The sequence below is a fragment of the Haliotis rufescens genome, unplaced genomic scaffold (assembly GCF_023055435.1).
Source record: "Haliotis rufescens isolate VD_foot unplaced genomic scaffold, xgHalRufe1.0.p SCAF_8, whole genome shotgun sequence".
NCBI lineage: Eukaryota > Metazoa > Mollusca > Gastropoda > Lepetellida > Haliotidae > Haliotis > Haliotis rufescens.
The window spans coordinates 48895740-48917150 of NW_025964372.1; the positions used below are offsets into that span (position 1 = coordinate 48895740).

The 21411-nt window shown below is 40.4% G+C and overlaps 1 protein-coding gene across 11 annotated transcripts in view; it reads right to left on the reverse strand.

Annotated features, from left to right (window-relative positions):
- The window catches only part of LOC124115140 (ras GTPase-activating protein nGAP-like), a 313251-nt gene that overhangs the window by 178888 nt on the left and 112952 nt on the right, over positions 1 to 21411 (reverse strand). For 9 of the 11 annotated variants that reach the window (XM_046476003.2, XM_046475987.2, XM_046475984.2 and 6 more), the window contains exon 4: positions 6739 to 6798. In XM_046476003.2, the coding sequence (XP_046331959.1) occupies positions 6739 to 6798 (60 nt within the window). Of the gene's footprint in view, positions 1 to 6738; positions 6799 to 13696; positions 14000 to 19290; positions 19940 to 21411 lie in introns of those variants that run through there. The other 2 variants (XM_046475988.2, XM_046475990.2) reach the window with 2 other exon arrangements.

Genomic DNA, 21411 nt, shown 5'->3' on the forward strand with positions numbered 1-21411 from the left:
TGATTGATTGATTGATTGGAAAGGCTTGATGTTGTACCCCAGATATTTTCAGACATATTCATAGTAATGGTCGCCTCCGTGGTCTTGTGATAGAGCGTCTGCCCGGAGAGCGGAAGGTCTGGGGTTCGATCCCCGGCCGCGTCATACCCAAAGACGTTAAAAGATGGTACTTGTTGTTACCCAGTTTGGCGCTCGGCATAAAGGGGATAAAACAAGGACTGGTCGGCTCGGAGTCAGTATACTGTGTCTGAGTGGGGTATTCATATTAAACTGCCGCATGGTATCTCAGTGAGCTAGCACTATAAATCGGCATCAGTCCGGACTAGTACAAGCAGCCACGCAAACACGTGCATGCACGTCGCTATATAAGTGCAATAATTTTGGACGTGCCGTTAAACCCAATTTCACCTCACCTATATTTAGAGTGAATTCTTAAAACAGTATTTGACACAATGTTTCCAGAAAGGTGGAATATTGGTATGATTCTTCCTCTCTGCAAGGTGATCAGATGGCTGTTAATGATTATAGGACCTTCTCACTATCACACATAAGGGTAAGCCTCTCACAAGTGGTGAGTGAGTGAGTGAGTTTGATTTTACGCCGCTTTTAGTAATATTCCAGCAATATCACGGCAGGGGACACCAGAAATGGGCTTCACACATTGTACCCATGACGGGAATCGAACCCGGGTCTTCGACATGACGAGCAAACGCTTTAACCACTAGGCTACCCGACTGCCCCCGCTTTTTACAAGTATTCTTGGGTCATGTATACGATGGTGGATGGCGTGGAATAACATCTGTGATGAGTAGCAGACAGGTTTCAGAGGGGAATACTCAACATTTCATCACAGATTTGTTTTGCAATCATCAGTTTTCAAAATTGGCACATTGAGAATGTTAGCTCATCATTCTTACATACGTATTCCTCTTACACATCACTACTTGAAAAGTTGGCATCACAATTAATGCCACATAAGGATTTAATCAGAACACTGTGAAAAGTTTGTTGTTTATCCTACAAATTAAATGTAGATCAGACCCATAAAAAAGCTTTCTAAAAAGTGAGATGTTATTATCTGTAAAAATTGTGATCGTGATATAAATTGGGCACAAATACCATTTTCTGTTGCTTTGTCCATAGAGTGTGGGGTGGTCGGGTAGCCCAGTGGTTAAAGCTTTCACTCGTCACGCCTAAGGCCTGGGTTCATGAAAATATGTTCTACTGTTTCTCTTTTACTTATTTCACACTGTTTTTCATCTTTATTCATTCTTATTTCACATTTCCATTTTTGGGAAGTTCTCAGATTCGTAAACCAAGTCTTATAAGAAAGAGTCAGGCCAAACTGATGATACGGCAACTGGTGATACTTGACATCAAAGTTCCGGCCATGTAACACCTGGCAAACCCTACCTGAGCATACTGCCCTCCTTAATTGCAGGTAACTATATCCTGTTACGGGTCACCTTTGTGGCCTGTCCACTCTTTCGCTTTGATGTCCACAAGTAACAAGACATCACATGAAAGCTTTGGACATGAAAAGAAAGATATTTCTTCACTGTGTCATAAAACTCAGATTCCACAGCTCACTTTGAATTCCTTTCGGGAATTAGTATGTCGAACTGGGGACGTATTGCATTACATTTTATACAAAAAATATATTGCTCAGAGGTGTATGTAGGGTAATGTTACTGAAAAGGTTTAAAAAATCATTTTCTCCAAGAAAACAATTCTGTTATCTTATACTTTATCTCTACATATAATTCTGTCAAATCTCTAGTATTAGCTGAGAATACTGTTCATGCCAAGAATAAACTTATATACACAGCATTTGCATATTGCATATACTTAAATCTGATACACACTACATTTGTGTGATATAGCAATAACAAGGACATACTACATGTATATACACTGAGGGGCAGTGGGTTAATCTAGTGGTCAAAGCGTTCGCTTCTCACGCCAAAGACCTGGGTTCAATTCCCCACATGGGTTCAATGTGTGAAGCCCATTTCTGGTGTCCCCTGCTGTGATATTGCTGGAATGTTGCTGAAAGCGGCATAAAACCTCACTCACAAACAAAATACAGCCAAGATGGTGTCCCCCGCCGTGATATTGCTGGAATATTGCTAAAAGCGGCATAAATCAATACTCACTCACAAACAACATACAGCCAAGATGGTGTCCCCCGCCGTGATATTGCTGGAATGTTGCTAAAAGCGGCATAAATCAACACTCACTCACAAACAACATACAGCCAAGATGGTGTCCCCCGCCGTGATATTGCTGGAATGTTGCTAAAAGCGTCATAAATCAACACTCACTCACAAACAACATACAGCCAAGATGGTGTCCCCCGCCGTGATATTGCTGGAATGTTGCTAAAAGCGGCATAAATCAACACTCACTCACAAACAACATACAGCCAAGATGGTGTCCCCCGCCGTGATATTGCTGGAATATTGCTAAAAGCAGCATAAATCAATACTCACTCACAAACAACATACAGCGAAGATGGCTTGAAGCAACATCTGAGTGGCAATTGCAACAAGATTTGGGACTAGATATCTGTTCAAAGTAGCAACAATTACCTTAGTTACCATTTTGATTTCAGGTAGCATGTATAGGTAGGAAAAGAACCTAAGCTTTCCACATAAATTCTGATTAACATTGAGACTTAGTTCTCTTGCAGTGTGAGATGAGTTGGCTAAAGCTGCCTGCAACAGTATTTCAGTTATAGCATGGCTGATAACATCATTATTGCAGATAACCAAAGCTTGTACTGCAGTAAGCTGATGCACAACCTAGGTAATATGTATCATTTATAGCACAGAAATGTCAATAGATTTATAAACACTCCAAAAAAAGGTTGTAAGAACATGAAACTTGTATGAATAACAACTTCTTTGTTATCTGTCACACGTTTCAGCACTACTTCTTGCCCCATCTTCAGGTGAACAGAATTGTTGTTATCAGTTATAGCCATGTCTTCATGTTCTTCGGGGGCGGTCGGGTAGCCTAGTGGTTAAAGCTTCGCTCGTCACCCCGAAGACCCGGGTTCGATGGGTACAATGTGTGAAGCCCATTTCTGGTGTCCCCTGCTGTGATATTGCTGTGATATTGCTGGAATATTGCTAAAAGCGGCGTAAAACCGTACTCACTCACTAATGTCTATCACAGACTAAAATAAGTTTGGTTTGGAATCTGAATCCACAGCAATGTTCATTCTCAACTTGAGGAAAGGTGGACCCTATAGCCCACGTACAAGTTATCCCCCAAAATGTGGGCCACTCAGGAATTTGATGGGATGTTGCTGGAAATATGGATGATCCATCATTCCCATCAGTCAGATCTTCTGACAGTCTAAGCCATGGGAAGTTCAAGCCAATTCCCTTGAAACACGCTCGGTGTATACTTTGTCCCTGGGTCCTCACTTGATAGCTAACCTTACAAAATATTGTCACTTCCTTAGAATTATCTGTTTTGTCGTGATTATCAATTGCTTTTCGTTTCCTCAAAGAGAATGAAAATATCCTGGCCTGCTGTTTGACCGATGACAACTCGGTCATCATGCCAGTGTCATGGAAATATATGCATCTTGAAATACGATTGGCTATTTCTGGTGAAATAGACCAATCACGAGCTTGATAAGGAATGTTTTGGAGCAATTACCTCAGTATTTCATGGGCATTTACTGTGTATGATTATTACTCATACATTGTGCAGTGTACAAAACCGTGATACGGATCCATACAAAGCTAAACACAGAGCCTTCCAACCATGTTCAACGGAAAGCAGAATTTGTGAAAGCATGACTTGGAGTTTAACAAGGTTAAAACAAACTTACACTGTTCTGATATCAGGATATTTCATTTGTTTTATTAAGTTGGAATTAAATCAAACACGAAGTAGACACAATTAATGGATAACAACTTCTTTATTTACCATAAAGGCCTTCACTTAAATTGTGTCTACTTTGTCATCGGTCTACTTCTAAGAAATGCCTATCAAACAAACATGACCATCTCCAAGTTGAATGCGCCAATGACGCAATGGTGCAACCTAAAATAAACTCTGCACTGTTCATTTTTAATACAAATAATGGCATACTCCACATGAACGTAGCCAAACATAACAATGCACTTATCACTGTCGAACTACCGAATGTAAGGGGGGGATGTTTTTACTGAATAAATTCAACCTTTAGATACATTTCCCCCCAATCCAGCTGCCTTGAGTTTCACCATAAAAATATCATATATCATAACAAAATGAGCTCAAATGCATTTAGGTTACAGTTTCCATGACAACCATATGCAACAAATGTAACGCATACACACAATATTACTTATCACAAAGCCAAAATCTTGGCACGCATGCTGACTTTTATTGCACAGACTTTCTGAAATTCTGTTTATGATGAAGAACACGTAAGCAGAATACAGATCGTTGTAACACAGCTCAGTTATTTGAACTGGTCTGTAGCTCAGTGAGTTGTGTTCAGACATGCACATGTTAACGATGCTACAAGTGAACCAGCTCCCTCTGGGGTCTACTAAAACTGTGCCGGGGACTCACATGGAATCGGATCCAGTTTTCAGATCATAAGAGGATTACGAGCTATCAGATACAAAGTGTGTGAGTACGCTGCATGAAAGATGTTTGACTTCACTGATTGGTAATAAACTGGGAGTCATGTAATGCATCATTACTTTGATATCTGACGAGGTGTACATCACCATGTGGCCTACTTTTCAGCCCTATAAGTAGCGACCATTTTAGAGACCAAATGCAACCTAAATCTTTGATTGGCGACTTAAATTTATCTACTGCTCGCCACTTGGCTACCTAAAAGTAAACGTACTGGTGACAATATCTGTTTTAGATATCTGTTGGCTCCTAAAAACTTAGGTTTGGCTCCTAAAATAATGGTGTCAGGAGCCGCTTGGCTCCCTAACAAGAAAACGTATCCAAAAAGGCTGCTTTTACTACTCCTTTCTCTGTAGTACTTATATTTTCCATTTCTAGTTTAAGAGCTAACCCCTTATGATGGACATAAGAATGTGTCAGTCTGGGCCTGAAGAACCAGGGGTTGATAATGTGAGCAACAATTGGTGACCAATGAGACACAATCTACGCTGTCACGCCTTACATGTTTGTTTCCTTAATGGCATTACGTTAAGTGTCCAAGATAATGATAGCGAGAGATGGTTGCTTAAAGCCACAGACATCAATACTACAGCTTTATCACAATACATAAAGTACAATTGATTCCGTGGCATCTGATTATCTCACCAAGCAATTAATGTTTGTTTTCAATAACCAAAAATAAATAAGGCCACTCCCACTATTGGACTAGTGTTTCCTGATTGGCTGATAAAAGAACGGGCAGGATTTGTGTCGCATTATCAAAGAGTGTGGTTACTGATCGATGTTACTGATTTCATATATTTGTATACAGTTTTTTATGTAAATGATTAAAACAATCTGTGAAGTTATTATTAACCAGGTTTACACAGTGTGAACACTGTTTTTTTATGTTTATACCTCCTAAAAGGCAAAAACCTTGAAGTCAATTCTTACAAAGTCAGAAAATAATCGAGTCAGTTCCAGGTCGCTGAATGTATAAGTATAGTTTCACGCCATCGATGCTTTGTTTGTTGTTTAACACAACACTCTGCAATATATCATATACATGACGGCGGCCTGTAAATAATCGAGTCTGGACCAGACAATCCAGTGATTGACATCACTAGCATCGGGATACGCAATTGGGATACAGTGACATGCATCAACTAAGTCAGCGAGTCTGACCACGCAATCCTGTTAGTCCCCTTGTTACGGCAAGAATGGGTTGTTGAAGACCTATTCTCTCGCCAGGTCTTTACGGGTCACACCAATGCCTGGGCCTGACATCCCTATTAATTCCGCTCTGACAACAAGCACGTGGTACTGGGGTTGTCAGGGCATTTACACGCAAATGTACCACAGTTTCTTTGTTTCTTTGTTGTAGTTTAACCCCACAATTAGTAGTATTCCAGCTATATGATGGTGGCCTGTAAATAATCTAATCCGGACCAGAAAATCCTGTGATCGATATTGTGGTCAACGATCCATGCTGTTAGAGTAAAATGACAATCAACCAAATCACTGAGGCTGACCAACCGCTTCATGTAGTCGCCTCTTGCAACCAGCACAGGTTGGCTGGGACCTATTCGAACCCAGCATCACCACAGGGTCTTTCTGTAGTACCTATGCCAGTAGTGACCCAAACAATGGTATAGGGGGCCTATAATAACATGGAATGCTTGATGACCAGAGACAGACAATCTCCTTGGTCACATGTGACAGTTGAATTTTCTTTTGGGCACTTCAAACACTCTTAAGGCGGTCGGGTAGCCTAGTGGTTAAAGCGTACGCTCTTCACGCTGAAGACCCGGGCTCGATTCCCGACATGGGTACAATGTGTGAAACCCCTTTCTGGTGTCCCCCGCCGTGATATTGCTGGGATATTGCTAAAAGTGGCGTTAAACCATACTCACTCACTCACTCACTCAAACACTCTTAATACTCAGCATCAAATTAAAAGACCAACAATACTAGCTAAAAAGTTCCTTATTAAAATAAAGAACTATTTACTTACTACATCATGATTCTTAAAGAATTTGCCTCAAAAGACAAGTCATAAAACAGCAACCCAGCAATAAACGCTGGCTAGTCCAAGGGGAGACAACTCACCTGGTAGGCTCTCATTTCTGATCTGGAATGTCCTGCTCTTGAAGAAGCTCTCTGCCGAGGCTGTGGACGAAGGAACAACAGAATTAGTCACAGTCAGTCACACCCGCAATGCATAACAGTAACATACAGAAACATACAATTTTTGTTTTTTATTTGGTATGTTGTTTAAGGCTGCACTCAGCAATAGTCCAGCTGTAAATAGTAAATAATCGTGTCTGGACCAGACAAACCAGTTATTGATATTGTGAGCAATGATCCACACCATCGAGGTATAAGCACATGCTATCAACCAAGTCCCCAAGCCACAACACCCAATTCATTTGGTCACGTATGTTGTTTGTTTGTTTGTTCTGTTTGTTTGTTGTTTTTAACCCCACAATCAACAATATTCCAGCCATATGATGGCGTCCTGTAAATAATCAAGTCTGGACCACACAAAACAGTGATTGACACCATGAGCATCGATCTACGCATTTGGGATACGATGACACGCATCAAGCAAGTTCTAACCCGGAATCCCCACTGGTGTATAACATACAGTAACATATTGCCACAGACTGCTGCCTCACGGACACAGTAAAGACACCAACACGTTCCCTAGCTCCATGTACATATGCTTTGGGAGCAACTGTCTCCAGGCAACTGTTGACTGTATGAAGGTGAAAGCTTAGAAAACAACCCTATCACCCAGCAATGGTAAATAAGGTCCCAAATGTCATGCATTGATCGGACATTGCACAACAACACAACACTTTGCCACACTCAGGTTCTGTACATTGGTTTGATCTACTGCAGATGGAATATAAATAAGCTGCAGAACCCATATTCTTCTAAATTACAAACTCTTTTAGTTCAGTAGAAACATTCTCAGAAACAATAGATCACAAAAGGTGAGATTTTATTCTGGAATGAATATGGTGCAAAGACTTTGATCATGCAAGATATAGAAAATCAATAGTTCCTTTACATCATTTTCACAAATTCGTCATCTGCAATGACTGAGTCACGGAGTGTAATGCTGTAAGTTTGTATAAATATTGGTCCGGAATATCAGTCGGTCCGAAGTGTATAGTCATGATAATGACTTCTTCTCAGCTTCCTCGGAACATGCTCAGTCCCTGGAAAGTCTATGTATGCTCACCTTTGTTGTAAATGTTGGTTAAGTACTTATATATACTCCAATATACACAGACACATTTACATGAACATGAATTGGGAATTATATTTCAATTTGGGAATTTGCTGCATTTGTATTTGCATTTGCTGCAGATCAGCCTCAAAGTAGGTCCAGATAGATCCCTGTATCTCCGATCTTTCACCGCCAAGGGGATCATATCTCTTTGTTGTCTGACATAGGTGTTAGTGACATACAGTTTGAAAACATACCCAAGGGTGCCTAGGCTTCATGACACATGATTCTGGGTTCGAATCCCGGTTCGCCCCGATTATGTTTCTAGGTTTGTCAGTACCATACCCGTGCTTGTGGGTTTCACCGAAGTGGTAAACGTCTGAGACCTGCATCACTTCGGGCTTTCCTCCCACATTAAGCTGACAAGCCGTGATATAACTGGAATACTGTTAAAAGCGGCGTTAAACCAAACTCACTCACTCACTCACTTCATGACACAAAGGTCACAACTGTATGGGTTGTCTCCCTTTCAGAGTGCCAATGTTTTTAAAAAACCTGATTCTTTCATATTACTATAGTTAATCTGTCGCGATGTATTCACTTATAAGAACTGACTTCAATATGTGTGTGGATTTATTCATTTACACCAACACAAAAACATCTTGAAGTTAGTTCTTAATGATCAACAATCATTGTCCAAGCACCAAGAAACCTGAATCCACTTCATGTGGTCACAAGCACAGGGCTTCAAGCAAGAAGAAAGGTGTTCTTCCAAACACTTTTGGCCCATGTCATCATTATTTGGATGAATGGTCATCCAGTGACATCTCGTTAGCTCCAATCCTGTTAATCAAGACAGCTTTGGGTCCAGAGTCCTTGTATTCCAAACCCCTTGTATTCCAGAACCTTTGTAGGCCAAACCCCTTGTAGTCCAGACCCTTTGTAGTCCAGACCCCTTGTAGTCCAGACCCCTTGTAGTCCAGACCCTTTGTAGTCCAGACCCTTGTAGTCCAAACCCTAGTATTCCAAACCCCTTGTAGTCCAGAACCTTTGTAGGCCAAACCCCTTGAAATGTCCAGAATCCGTGTATTCCAGAGCTCCTGTAGTCCAAACCCCTTGTAGTCCAGACCCTTTGTAGTCCAGACCCTTGTAGTCCAAACCCTAGTAGTCCAGACCCCTTGTAGTCCAAACCCTTGTAGTCCATACCCCTTGTATTCCAGACCCCAAGTACTCAAGACCCCTAGTAGCATTGAAGCATACCAAATGGCAAAAAGCTTCAACAAATGGCTAGTTCTGATACATACAAGCACCTGCTTCCACAAAGTATGAATATTCATAAAAGATATATCAATATTTGAATGACAAGGATATTATCTCAGCACTACAACAGCCCAAACTCACTCTCGTACAGAGACTTCTGATCTAACTTAGAGACCAATGATCTACGTTAGAGATCACGATCTAACTTAGGCACTACTGATCTAACTTAGAGACCACCGATCTAACATAGAGACCACCGATCTAACATAGAGACCACCGATCTAACATAGAGACCACCGATCTAACTTAGAGACTACTGATCTAACATAGATACAACCGATCTAACCTAGAGACCACTGATCTAACTTAGAGAGACCACTGATATTACTTAGAGAACAATGATCTAACTCAAAGTCCACCTATCTAATTTAGAGATCACCGACCAAACTTAACAGAGGCTTACCACAGTTAGAGCTGAGATCACTTTTTGACTCTAGACCTGGTTCTGAACCTTATCTTGAATACTTTAATACTTTGCTTCTGATATACACTGGCTTTCTTATGAAGGGGTTACATGTACCAGGTTACCTACACGGCCAACTGGTTCATTCTGCTTTTGCTCTGGTACTGTGCACAGAGTATTGAGTTTTTACTGAGAGGGTCAGTTTCAATCCACTAATCCCTGTCCTAGACATCGGGACAGATCTCAGCAACCACCAAGTACTAAAGCAGTGATACATTACAGCAAGGTGAGACTCCAATCTTACATAGGTAGATAAACTACCAAATAGTTAGACCTTCCTAATCTCGGCCATAGTAGGTGATTATACGGTTCGTGGTCATATTGACACATCAGGATCGGATGAAAGTTAAGTTCATAAACAGATTTATCCAGACTATTGAGTCCCCTAGAACATAATAAATATTCAGGGTAGAGCATTACCACGATATACCCACAAAAGATAAATGTGACGTGAGGTGACATGGGGTTCAATGTCACAATCAAGATTACTTATATAGTGACGTGCATGCATGTATATGTGTGTGTGTGTTCATGCTTGTACTCATCCAGCCTAATTCCGATTATATATAGCTAGCCCACTGAGATACCATGCCGCAGTTTAACATGAATACCCCACTCAGACACAGTATACTGACTCCGAGCCGACCAGTCCTTGTTTTAGCCCCTTGATGCCGAGTGCCAGACAGGGTAACAACAAGTACCATCTTTTTACGTCTTTTGGTATGACACAGCCAGGGTTTGAATCCCGGACCATTGATGATCTAACACAGAGGTCACTGATGTAGCATAGAGACCACCAATCTAACACAGAGACCACCAATGTAACACAGAGACCACCAATCTAACTTAGAGACTACTGATCTAACATAGAGAACAACAATCTAACAGAGACCACCGATCTAACTAAGAGACCATCGATCTAATTTAGAATACCGATCTAACACAGAGACCACCGGTCTAACACAGAGACACTGATCTAACAGAGACCACCAATCTAACATAGACCACTGATCTAACTTAGAGAGCGATGTAACATAGGGACCACCGATCTAACACAGAGACCACTGATCTAACATAAGAGACCACCGGTCTAACTTAGAAACCACCGATCTAACACAGAGACCACCAATCTAACTTAGAGAACAACAATCTAACAAAGACACCACTGATCTAACAGAGACAACCAATCTTACTTAGACCACTGTTCTAACTTAGAGAACGTTCTAACATAGAGACTACCGATCTAACTTAGAGGAGACCACCTACCTAATTTAGAGACTACCGATCTAACAGACCACTGATCTAACTTAGAGACCACTGATATAACTTAGAGAACAATGATCTAACTGAGAGGCCACCGATCTTAGAGAACAATGATCTAACATAAAGACCACTGTTCTACATAGAGAACAATGATCTAACTTGGAGACCACCGATCTAGCACAGAGAGCACCGATCTAACTTAGAGAACGATGTAACATAGAGACTACAGATCTAACAGACCACTGATCTAACTTAGAGCCCACTGATATAACTTAGAGAACAATGATCTAACTTGGAGACCACCAATCTAACACAGAGACCACCGATCTAACTTAGAGAACGATGAAACATAGAGACTGACGATCTAAATTAGAGGAGACCACCTACCTAACTTAGAGACTACCGATCTAACAGACCACTGATCTAACTTAGAGACCAGTGATATAACTTTGAGAACAATGATCTAACTGAGAGACCACCGATCTTAGAGAACAATGATCTAACATAAAGACCACTGTTCTAACATAGAGAACAATGATCTAACTTGGAGACCACCGTTTTAACTTAGAGACCACCGATATAACAGAGACCACCAATCTAACACAGAGACCACCAATCTAACATAGACCACTGATCTAACTTAGAGAGCGATGAAACATAGAGACCACCGATCTAACTTAGAGAACAATGTTCTAACTGAGAGACCATGGATCTTAGAGAACAATGATCTAACATAAAGACCACTGTTCTAACATAGAGAACAATGATCTAACTTGGAGACCACCATTCTAACTTAGAGACCACCGATACAACAGAGACCACCAATCTAACACAGAGACCACCGATCTAACTTAAAGACCATCTATCTAACATAGACCACCAATCTGACATAGACCACTGATCTAACTTAGAGAGTGATGTAACATAGAGACCACCGATCTAACTTAGAGACCACTGAAATAAATTACAGAACAATGATCTAACTAAGAGACCAGTGATCTAACTTAGAGACCACTGAAACAAATTAGAGAACAATGATCTAACTAAGAGACCACCGATCTAACTTGCAGACCACTGATGTTGACCAGTATTCAGGAAATACAAACTCAATCGAATGTATCGGCGCTAAATAGTCCTGGTAACCTTTAAGAATGTATGCCAGCCCCCAGCCTCTGAACACCAAGACACACACCGAATAGCAGCGTGTAGCTGCCGATTACATCACATGTGTGCAGGCAATTGGCCTACAGGCTGATCAGTGGAGAATGTCACTCAAGTGTACACCTCATTACTGCTGTTACTTGAACAATACACTCACCATGGTACTGGATTATTACATACAAGCACCTGGATCATAAAATACAAGCACCTGGCTTTGTGGGTGGGTGAGTGAGTGAGTGGGTTTTGGTGAGTGAGTGAGTGAGTGGGTTTTGGTGAGTGAGTGAGTGAGTGAGTGAGTGAGTGAGTGAGTGAGTGAGTGAGTGAGTGAGTGAGTGGGTTTTGGTGAGTGAGTGAGTGAGTGAGTGAGTGGGTTTTGGTGAGTGAGTGAGTGAGTTTTGGTGAGTGAGTGAGTGAGTGAGTGAGTGAGTGAGTGAGTGAGTGGAACTTTCAACATGTGAGTCCTGTTACAACAAGCAAGGAGCCACCACGTCTTATCTCAATCTGCTCTTGCAACAAGCAGGGGAACCCATTCTCTCAATAGTGAGTGAGTTGGGTTAAATGCCGCTATGAACAACAGGAAGTCTTATCATTTCCATCATGTCAGATAAATGTGGGAGTAGATCCTGGCACTACAAGGGGAGGCAACTCTGCACTGAGAATTACAGCGTATTAGACTGGAGCAGGTGCCCCCCCATTCTCCTAACAAGTAAAGTGTATCAGATGGACTCATGAAATGAAGTCTGGAGATAGACTGTCTCAGAAAACTATTTCACATCAATACATTCTACTTACAAGATGTAGACTCCGAGAATCACATCAGTACACACTACTTACAAGATGTAGACTCTGAGAATCACATCAATACACACTACTTACAAGATGTAGACTCTGAGAATCACATCAATACACACTACTTACAAGATGTAGACTCCAAGAATAACATCAATTAGACTCTGAGAATCACATCAATACACACTACTTACAAGATGTAGACTCCGAGAATCAAGGTATATATCTATAACAAACCTTGACATGGCTCATCCAAACGGTAATCACAGGCAGAATTCAAGCTTCTTGGTAATAAGTCCCATCAGCCTCCCATTCATTAACACACCGAGAAGAGGTAGACTTATGTCCCCCTGCACTCTCACACGAATCAACTCCTGAACCTGCACCAGTGTGCAACTTACATGATAACGACGACGCAGCTATGTCTTGCATCCGTGCGACCAGATGGCTCAGGAATACCAATGTTTGTGCTAGATTACACCTGCAGAGACAATTCACCTACAACGTCCGATGTGTACCAATACCGCCACCTAAATCCACAGAAGAATAAACTGAATAATCCAGAGGCTTCATTTACTGCAGAATATTTAGAAACCGTTAACTAAATACTTTTTCCACAAAACCTATTTTTCTTCTGTCACCTGAGTGCGAAGGGCTGGCGTTAGACACATCTTAAACAACAAACCATGATGACTGCGCAAGCCGTCACATTACCCCCATCACTCACCCATCTCGGAGTGCACCAACTCATCATCCATGTTCCCAGGAATGATACAATTACGAGCTACTGGGACAGGAACAGTTGCAGGAGAGACTTAACATTATCAACTTACCTACGTCATATTTCTTAAACCTGGAAAACATGCTTGTATCTGAAGAGCGATCCAGGGAAACAACGAATATCCAAGGTGTGTTTTTTCAGGTGGGCGATCCCGTCATCAGCTGTTTTCTTCCCGTCAAAACATTTCACACATTCACTACCTCAACACATCATCATTTATCACAATCACTGAACTTCTTCGTCCAAGTTTTTTACAAAGGTGTGCAGGATAAAAACACAAACAACCAATCAGTGGAGGCAGCAGACGTCAGTATGAGTTTCACATCCTCTCATCCCGAGCCTCCCGCACCACCATTGTAGCCAAGCAGGCATATTCCCACATTCTATATATACAATACATGTTCACTCAGCTACCAAATAACTCGCCAATTTTCCACTTATGCTAGTCGTCGTGGCGATGGGATGTCAGGTTCACAGTCAAGATCTGAACTTATAGTGTTTTGCCATTTGCAGGTTCTGTAGCCAGTGATAGGGACGTGTGCCACGCGCCGAAATACATCCTGCCTACGAATGAAGTTATCTGCCAGGTTGGGAGCCCAGCTGTTCATATCAGAATACAGGAATCTCCATTCCTTGAGGTCTTGAAGACCCACATTGCCTTTGCTAATGCTTGATGGTGTCCATCTATATCAAGATCTGTGACGAGATATCGAGGTGGAGGTGAGGGGCTTCTACCAACTCGGGAGATGCCTAACAGAGCATTTCTGATTCTTAATCACCTGAACTATCGTCACAGGAAAGGCAAGGTGGATCAAGCGTTTTCACATCATTCACAGACCATGAAAGAAAAACATCAAATGATAAGAAAAACATTTAAAAAGAAAAAGGAAGAAATCAAAGAAAATTGAAAATCAGATCAAACGATAGAATTATTTCGTATCTTACATATAAATCTAACGTTATATCATAACCAATCATTTTGAAGATTGTTTAAAATCTAGCAAGTATCTCATCATCTGAAACTTTCAAGTCATTAGTCAAACTTAACCATGTTTAATTGCCAAAACAATTCTTTCATTTACCAAGGGAATTTAAAATACTACTTGGACACGAACACACGATAAATCAAGTATTTTCCTCATCAAGAACTTCACAACTGTACAACCATCAGCAAATGCAGTTGGTCTGGTTTTCCCAGAGGGGTTCTTGCTATGAGTTTACAAGAAATGACTTGGCGTAGTCAGCTTGCTGCTTCATCAACTGGAGAGACTAAATATTTATCTCAATAAGTACAGGGTACTTGAAGAAGTCACAGAAGTATGTTGACAGTTCATGCACTGGCAGTCCACGCTGTGTAAACACCCTGCTCCAAACCACCATCAGAAGCCTATCTGCTTCCTATATATATGGGAGTGATGCTCCAGCGATACACCTCCAATAAACAACAAATCACCAAGTGTATCATAACACAACGAGGATGAACTTGACATGGATCTCAAACAAGAGTGTCAGGAAAATAATCAACAGTTCCATAAAGTGTACTTGTCCTTTATGCCCTGTCAACTTCCGATGACCTCGATCTAAGAATAAATCTATAATCTACAACTTTAGCCATTAATCCAAGGCCCAAGCCTTTAAAATGGCTTTCGGTCTAGTAAGCTCAGCTAACAATGAGAATGAGAATGAGCTCATGAGAAGACTAATATCCACTGAGAAAGTCTCCCAATGTCCAGGACAGGGCTGTTTTTTACCGAGGTGTATCAAGTCCTCATTGGCTGTGTGTGTTTCAGAAATGTTCCACAATAGTTCTCCAGGATTTTTCAATACACAACAATAAGCAAGCACAATCACCAACTTGTTTCTCAAACAAAATGTAAGTAAAACGGTTAAAGGTTTCCACAAAATCCTTGTTTTTCCCCAGTCACCTCCTGATCAGCTGCACAATGATTATCATCACCACCAGCGTCAGATGTGTTGTATTCCCCATGCACTCACAAGTACAACATCTCACTGTGTCCATCACTGTCCGGATGTCCTCACACAGATTCCGTGAGATATATTTTCACACAATGTTTGATAAGAGTGTCTCCGTTTCACACATCCAAGACAAACTTTCTTTCCGTTAAAACATTACTCTTAACTAATGAAGTCAATTGACACTCCAATATTACATCCACATCTTCACTAAAAGCTTCAGCCACCGTCCAACCCACTGTCCACTCAACTCGAATGACTCCAGGTCTAGCTCTGATATTGGAAACGTTTCCTGAAGCCTTTACACAACAGAGTTCATCTTCCGTCCAAGGGTAATTGAACACACATGAACCATCCAGAAAATTGACCACATTTTTTACAAGTCAGTGAGAAATAATTTAATTACTGAGCAAGTCATGCCCCTGCTAAACTAACATTAATTACCTCCCCTTTACTCTCACTCCGTTCAAATTTCCCTTTCTCAAACTCGTTTCATGCAGCTCTCTCCACAACATTAAACTTGATAATATGCAAAAGCTCATTTTCTGACAAGTCTGAGGCTCCTGTTTTAAACATTAGTTCGTCATGAATGCTGGTGTGCAACTATTAAAATATCAAATTACAAATTGTCGACCTTTTTGTTCTCGGATCATATTCATGACATTGATTCATCAGAAAGAAAAATTTAACTTTCAGAATTTGCAACATGATATTCAATTCTACTATTTTGTTGTTGTAGGAATTATTGTAGGGAAATATTAAATAGAAGGAATTTTGGTGCTAGAAAAAAGCACAATCTGAGAAAGCATCCAAGATTAATTGTGGTTTTCCCAGGAGTTAATGTTCAACAAAAAAGTCACTTGAAATTCCTGTTAAATTTTTAACATTTGAAATCCCATGCAAGCATAATAGCTTTATGTTATAATAAATGCTTAATAGAACACATGAAAAAAAATATTCTAGAGAAATATGCACACTGTTTTTCAGAGAATGGGCGTAGAGGGGTGCACATAAATTTTGCATACAAAAAGTTCTTTTCTTCTTCAAATAATAAAAAATATTTCTAGCTTCCAGCTTTGTCTACAAGGGCAAAACACAGCTTCATGCTACAACTGCCTGGACCAGAACACAGACAACAAAACCCTATTACCTGCATACTACAAACACACAAAACCTTATCACCAATTTGCCATGAGTCTTCACCAAAGAATCGGTTGCTTATTTTTCTAGCCTCAAATAACATCTAAAAGTCAAGTCCCCCTATTCCTGTACTGTTATAACTCATAGAGTAAACTAAGTCTCATAATACAAAATGTCAAATGTAAGAAATATCATGCACACTTTTTTTATGACAGAGACTTCGAAACCTAAGATTCGCTGAAGTGTCCTTTACACTGTGTCTCCTGAATTGTCACAATATCCTTCAAAAAGGCCTTCAGCTGTCATAATAAACCATCTGTCGTACGTAACACATCCCTACTTAATTTAATTCATCAAGCGAAGGTTCGTCCATAATAAACAACCTTCTCTGACAGTACTTGCAAGACTTTCTCCGGTCTCACAAGAGAATGTTTGAACCATTTTGTGTCATAATTTGCTACATGCCATCTGTGGGTAGTTACATTTACCGATGTTCAGCTGCCAGAAGTGCCGCCTCTCTCTTGGAGGTTATTCCCTAGCTCGCCTTCTTTATTACCCATGCTCTTCTAAGCACGGAGAATGTCCTGCTTCGGTAAACATTGGCACGTGCTTCCACCCCTGCTACAGGCACGTGCTTGCTTTCTGTGTTGCAAGGAATTAGTCACATGATTTCTAATGTACGATCAGTTACAGTACAAGGCTTAGATGCTGTACGTCTTTCAATACTGTAGCTTTGGGGGTAAATCCTTGGATTAACAAACCAATTTGTGTTTAAATCATGTATTTCATCAATCTATAGAAAGGGTTATATGAAATGATGCAAGCCATTGATTGAAATGTCTGTTCCTAAAGACCAAATAATTGTTATTTGTACAACCAAGAGTGTTAAATAAAAGTTCTTCTCCAGAAAGGAAAAATGCCTTCAGTGGTATTGTTTCTTTAATTAGTTTTTTGGATATTAAAATAGAGGAAACTTGATCACTGGATCAAGTACAGTACATTGTAATTATATCCTTTTTAAACGGCCATGTTTAATTAGAATTTTCTACAGCACAAGTTAAATCATTTAGTCTATTATGACTTAATCAAATAACTTATTATCTGATACATTCTGTGTAAATAAATAGTTTCACAAAAGTTTGTTTTTTTTTCAGAAAATGTAGCAATCTAGAAAAAAATTGTTTTGATGAAGACTTTCCTTCTGAATCTTTGAGGGGCAAAAAGACTTCCATAAGGGTCCGTTCCTGGAAGAACAGGATATTTGATCTCAAGCTTGATAATTTCACAATAGGTGTTTGGTCGTAATCTCTGCAAACGATGTGATTATAGGATGGTTTAAGTAAATTCCAGGATAACAATATCAAACATGCTTACTCCCTAAATACTTGGATGATCTTTTCCATGTACAGTACCTGCTCAGTGGCAGAAGAACAGCAAGGATTAAACCATTCCCAATCAGTAGACGACGACCATGGTATTACCTCACCTGACATCCACACTATCACAGTTGCATTTACCTGGTTGGTGGGTGGGTGGATCTGTAAATTGTGTCTTAAGGAGATGACGGATAAAATATAAAAAGCATCTCTGTAAATTGTGTCTTAAAGAGCTGGCGAATAAAATATACCCGACATCTCCTTAAATTGTGTCTTAAAGAGGTGACGGATAAAATATAACCAACGTATCTGTAAATTGTGTCTTGAAGAGGTGACAGATAAAATATAACAAGCATCTCTGTAAATTGTGTCTTAAAGAGGTGACAGATAAAATATAACAGACATCTCTGTAAATTGTGTCTTAAGGAGGTGACGGATAAAGTATAACAAGCATCTCTGTAAATTGTGTCTTAAGGAGGTGACGGATAAAATATAACAAGCATCTCTGTAAATTGTTTCTTAAAGAGCCCACGGATAAAATATACCCGACATCTTTGTATATTGTGTCTTAAACAGGTGACGGATAAAATATACCCGACATCTCCTTAAATTGTGTCTTGAAGAGATGACGGATAAAATATACCCGACATCTCCTTAAATTGTGTCTTAAACAGGTGACAGATGAAATATAACAGACATCTCTGTAAATTGTGTCTTAAGGAGGTGACGGATAAAATATAACAAGCATCTCTGTAAATTGTTTCTTAAAGAGCCAACGGATAAAATATACCCGACATCTCCTTAAATTGTGTCTTGAAGAGATGACGGATAAAATATACCTGACATCTCCGTAAAGTGTGTCTTGAAGAGATGACGGATAAAATATACCCGACATCTCTGTAAATTTGGTTTTGAGATGAACATGTGAAATAGATGATGATGATGGTGAAACACACATTACATAAAGCTCATAAAGACTTCATCACATGAGCTCATAATAAATCACGTGAACCAACTCACATACACATCCGAGAGATCAGCTCATATTCCTACAGGTGACCATGTCACTAGAACCAATGAACAAGTTTGACATTATTCAAAATAACCAAGCATATAAAATCTAACTCACACAACGTACAATATACAGAAAACTTACCCCATCGATCCTTTGGCCGCACTCTCCGAGCATCATCGCGACTTAGCCCAGAGCCCATTTCGTTAATATCCACGAGTTGCAACTTATACAGTTCTTATGTCTGTGTAATATTCCTGCATTTCATCTGAATCTCACACACGACAACCTCCATGGTATCCAGACCTGGACCGTACACTGAATTATACCTCACCGACTCCAGCTATTTCAAAATGTTAAAGCTCACTTCCCAGGATGCAACACTGCTGATATGTCTCTGTCAGCAAATTAGTTTTTTTCTAAATTGACCTTTAGTCCTTAAAGGTCAATTATAACTGTGTGCATTCAAGGAGACTTATAGTCCAGATTTTAAATCAGATCCATGTATCACCATCAGTGCTCACATCAACTGAGTTACACTTTCACACGTCGTGATGAAAAGCCTTTAAAACAAGATGCAGGACAATAAGACATTTCCGCTGACCAACGAGAGAGCAATGGGTTCCAGTAGATGTGAAGGCGGATCCGTCATTCATCCAGAGATGTTGAATGCAGCGTTCACTAGGCTACAAAGCAAAACCTATAAGACTTCACAGTAATGTCAGTTCCACAATGCAACACTGCAATAGATAAGCCATCAAAACAGTCACACAGTTATATCATAATGCCACTACACACAGCCATCAATGCTTCGAACTGACACTTCCGTCAATAACTTCCGTCAATATAGAAAAACACACCATTCAGGCAAATGTCACTTTCCATCCTGACAATGAAGGAAAACCTGCTATATTAATACAAACAACGGATGGATGGGCGCTTCATGGAGGGGTTGTTGTGGGGGGACGACAATAGGAACACAGTTTAGCCGGTTCACATGTGGGATTCAAACCCAGGAATCTAGTCAGGACAGGTGAACACACTATCCACAACGCTAGTCATCACCTCTTGCAAACATAAAAGGTATAGTAATAAGGTACAATACCTAGTAAGGACACCTCACTTGCTTGATAACGGTGTTATCAAAATCCTGTAGGTGATAGAGACCTCAGCACCATGCAAGACAAAGTCAGTCCGTAGTGTCACAACCAACAGAACCAGAATGCTACAATGTTGTGTCGACACAGGTTATCAATACCCTGTAGGTGGTACAGACAAACCTCAGCACCATGCAAGACAAAGTCAGTCCGTAGTGTCACAACCAACAGATCCAGAATGCTACAATGTTGTGTCGACACACGTTATCAAAACCCTGTAGGTGGTAGAGACCTCAGCACCATGCAAGACAAAGTCAGTCCGTAGTGTCACAACCAACAGAACCAGAATGCTACAATGTTGTGTCGACACAGGTTATCAAAACCCTGTAGGTGGTAACCTCAGCACCATGCAAGGCAAAGTCAGTCCGTAGTGTCACAACCAACAGATCCAGAATGCTACAATGTTGTGTCGACACAGGTTATCAAAACCCTGTAGGTGGTACAGACAAACCTCAGCACCATGCAAGACAAAGTCAGTCCGTAGTGTCACAATCAACAGATCCCGAATGCTACAATGTTGTGTCGACACAGGTTATCAATACCCTGTAGGTGGTACAGACAAACCTCAGCACCATGCAAGACAAAGTCAGTCCGTAGTGTCACAACCAACAATCCTAGAATGCTACAATGTTGTGTCGACACACGTTATCAAAACCCTGTAGGTGGTACAGACAAACCTCAGCACCGTGTAAGACAAATTCAGTCCGTAGTGTCACAACCAACAATCCCAGAATGCTACAGCACAATGAACGTCGACACAGGTTATCAACCACAAAAAACTGGAGGTGCCAGTTTACAACGTTCCCTGTTGTTTGCCGTGATCCATGGGCCTTTTAAACACAAACAGCAAAGGTAGGACAGCATTAGGAAGCAGTTCTCTTTAACCTGAGAAACATATCTCTACAATATTAACAATCTGAGTGTGATCTATATCACATGAGCTATATAATGTCATAAGATCAATCAAAACACAGTTATTATAAATCTAACAAACTCCTACTTGAATCAATACTGGCAGTAAGCATTTACTCCAGGAACCAATCAGACGAGTATGGCAGCAAAGAATTGTCCACAATAAACAACGAGGAATCACATTAAAGACCACGGA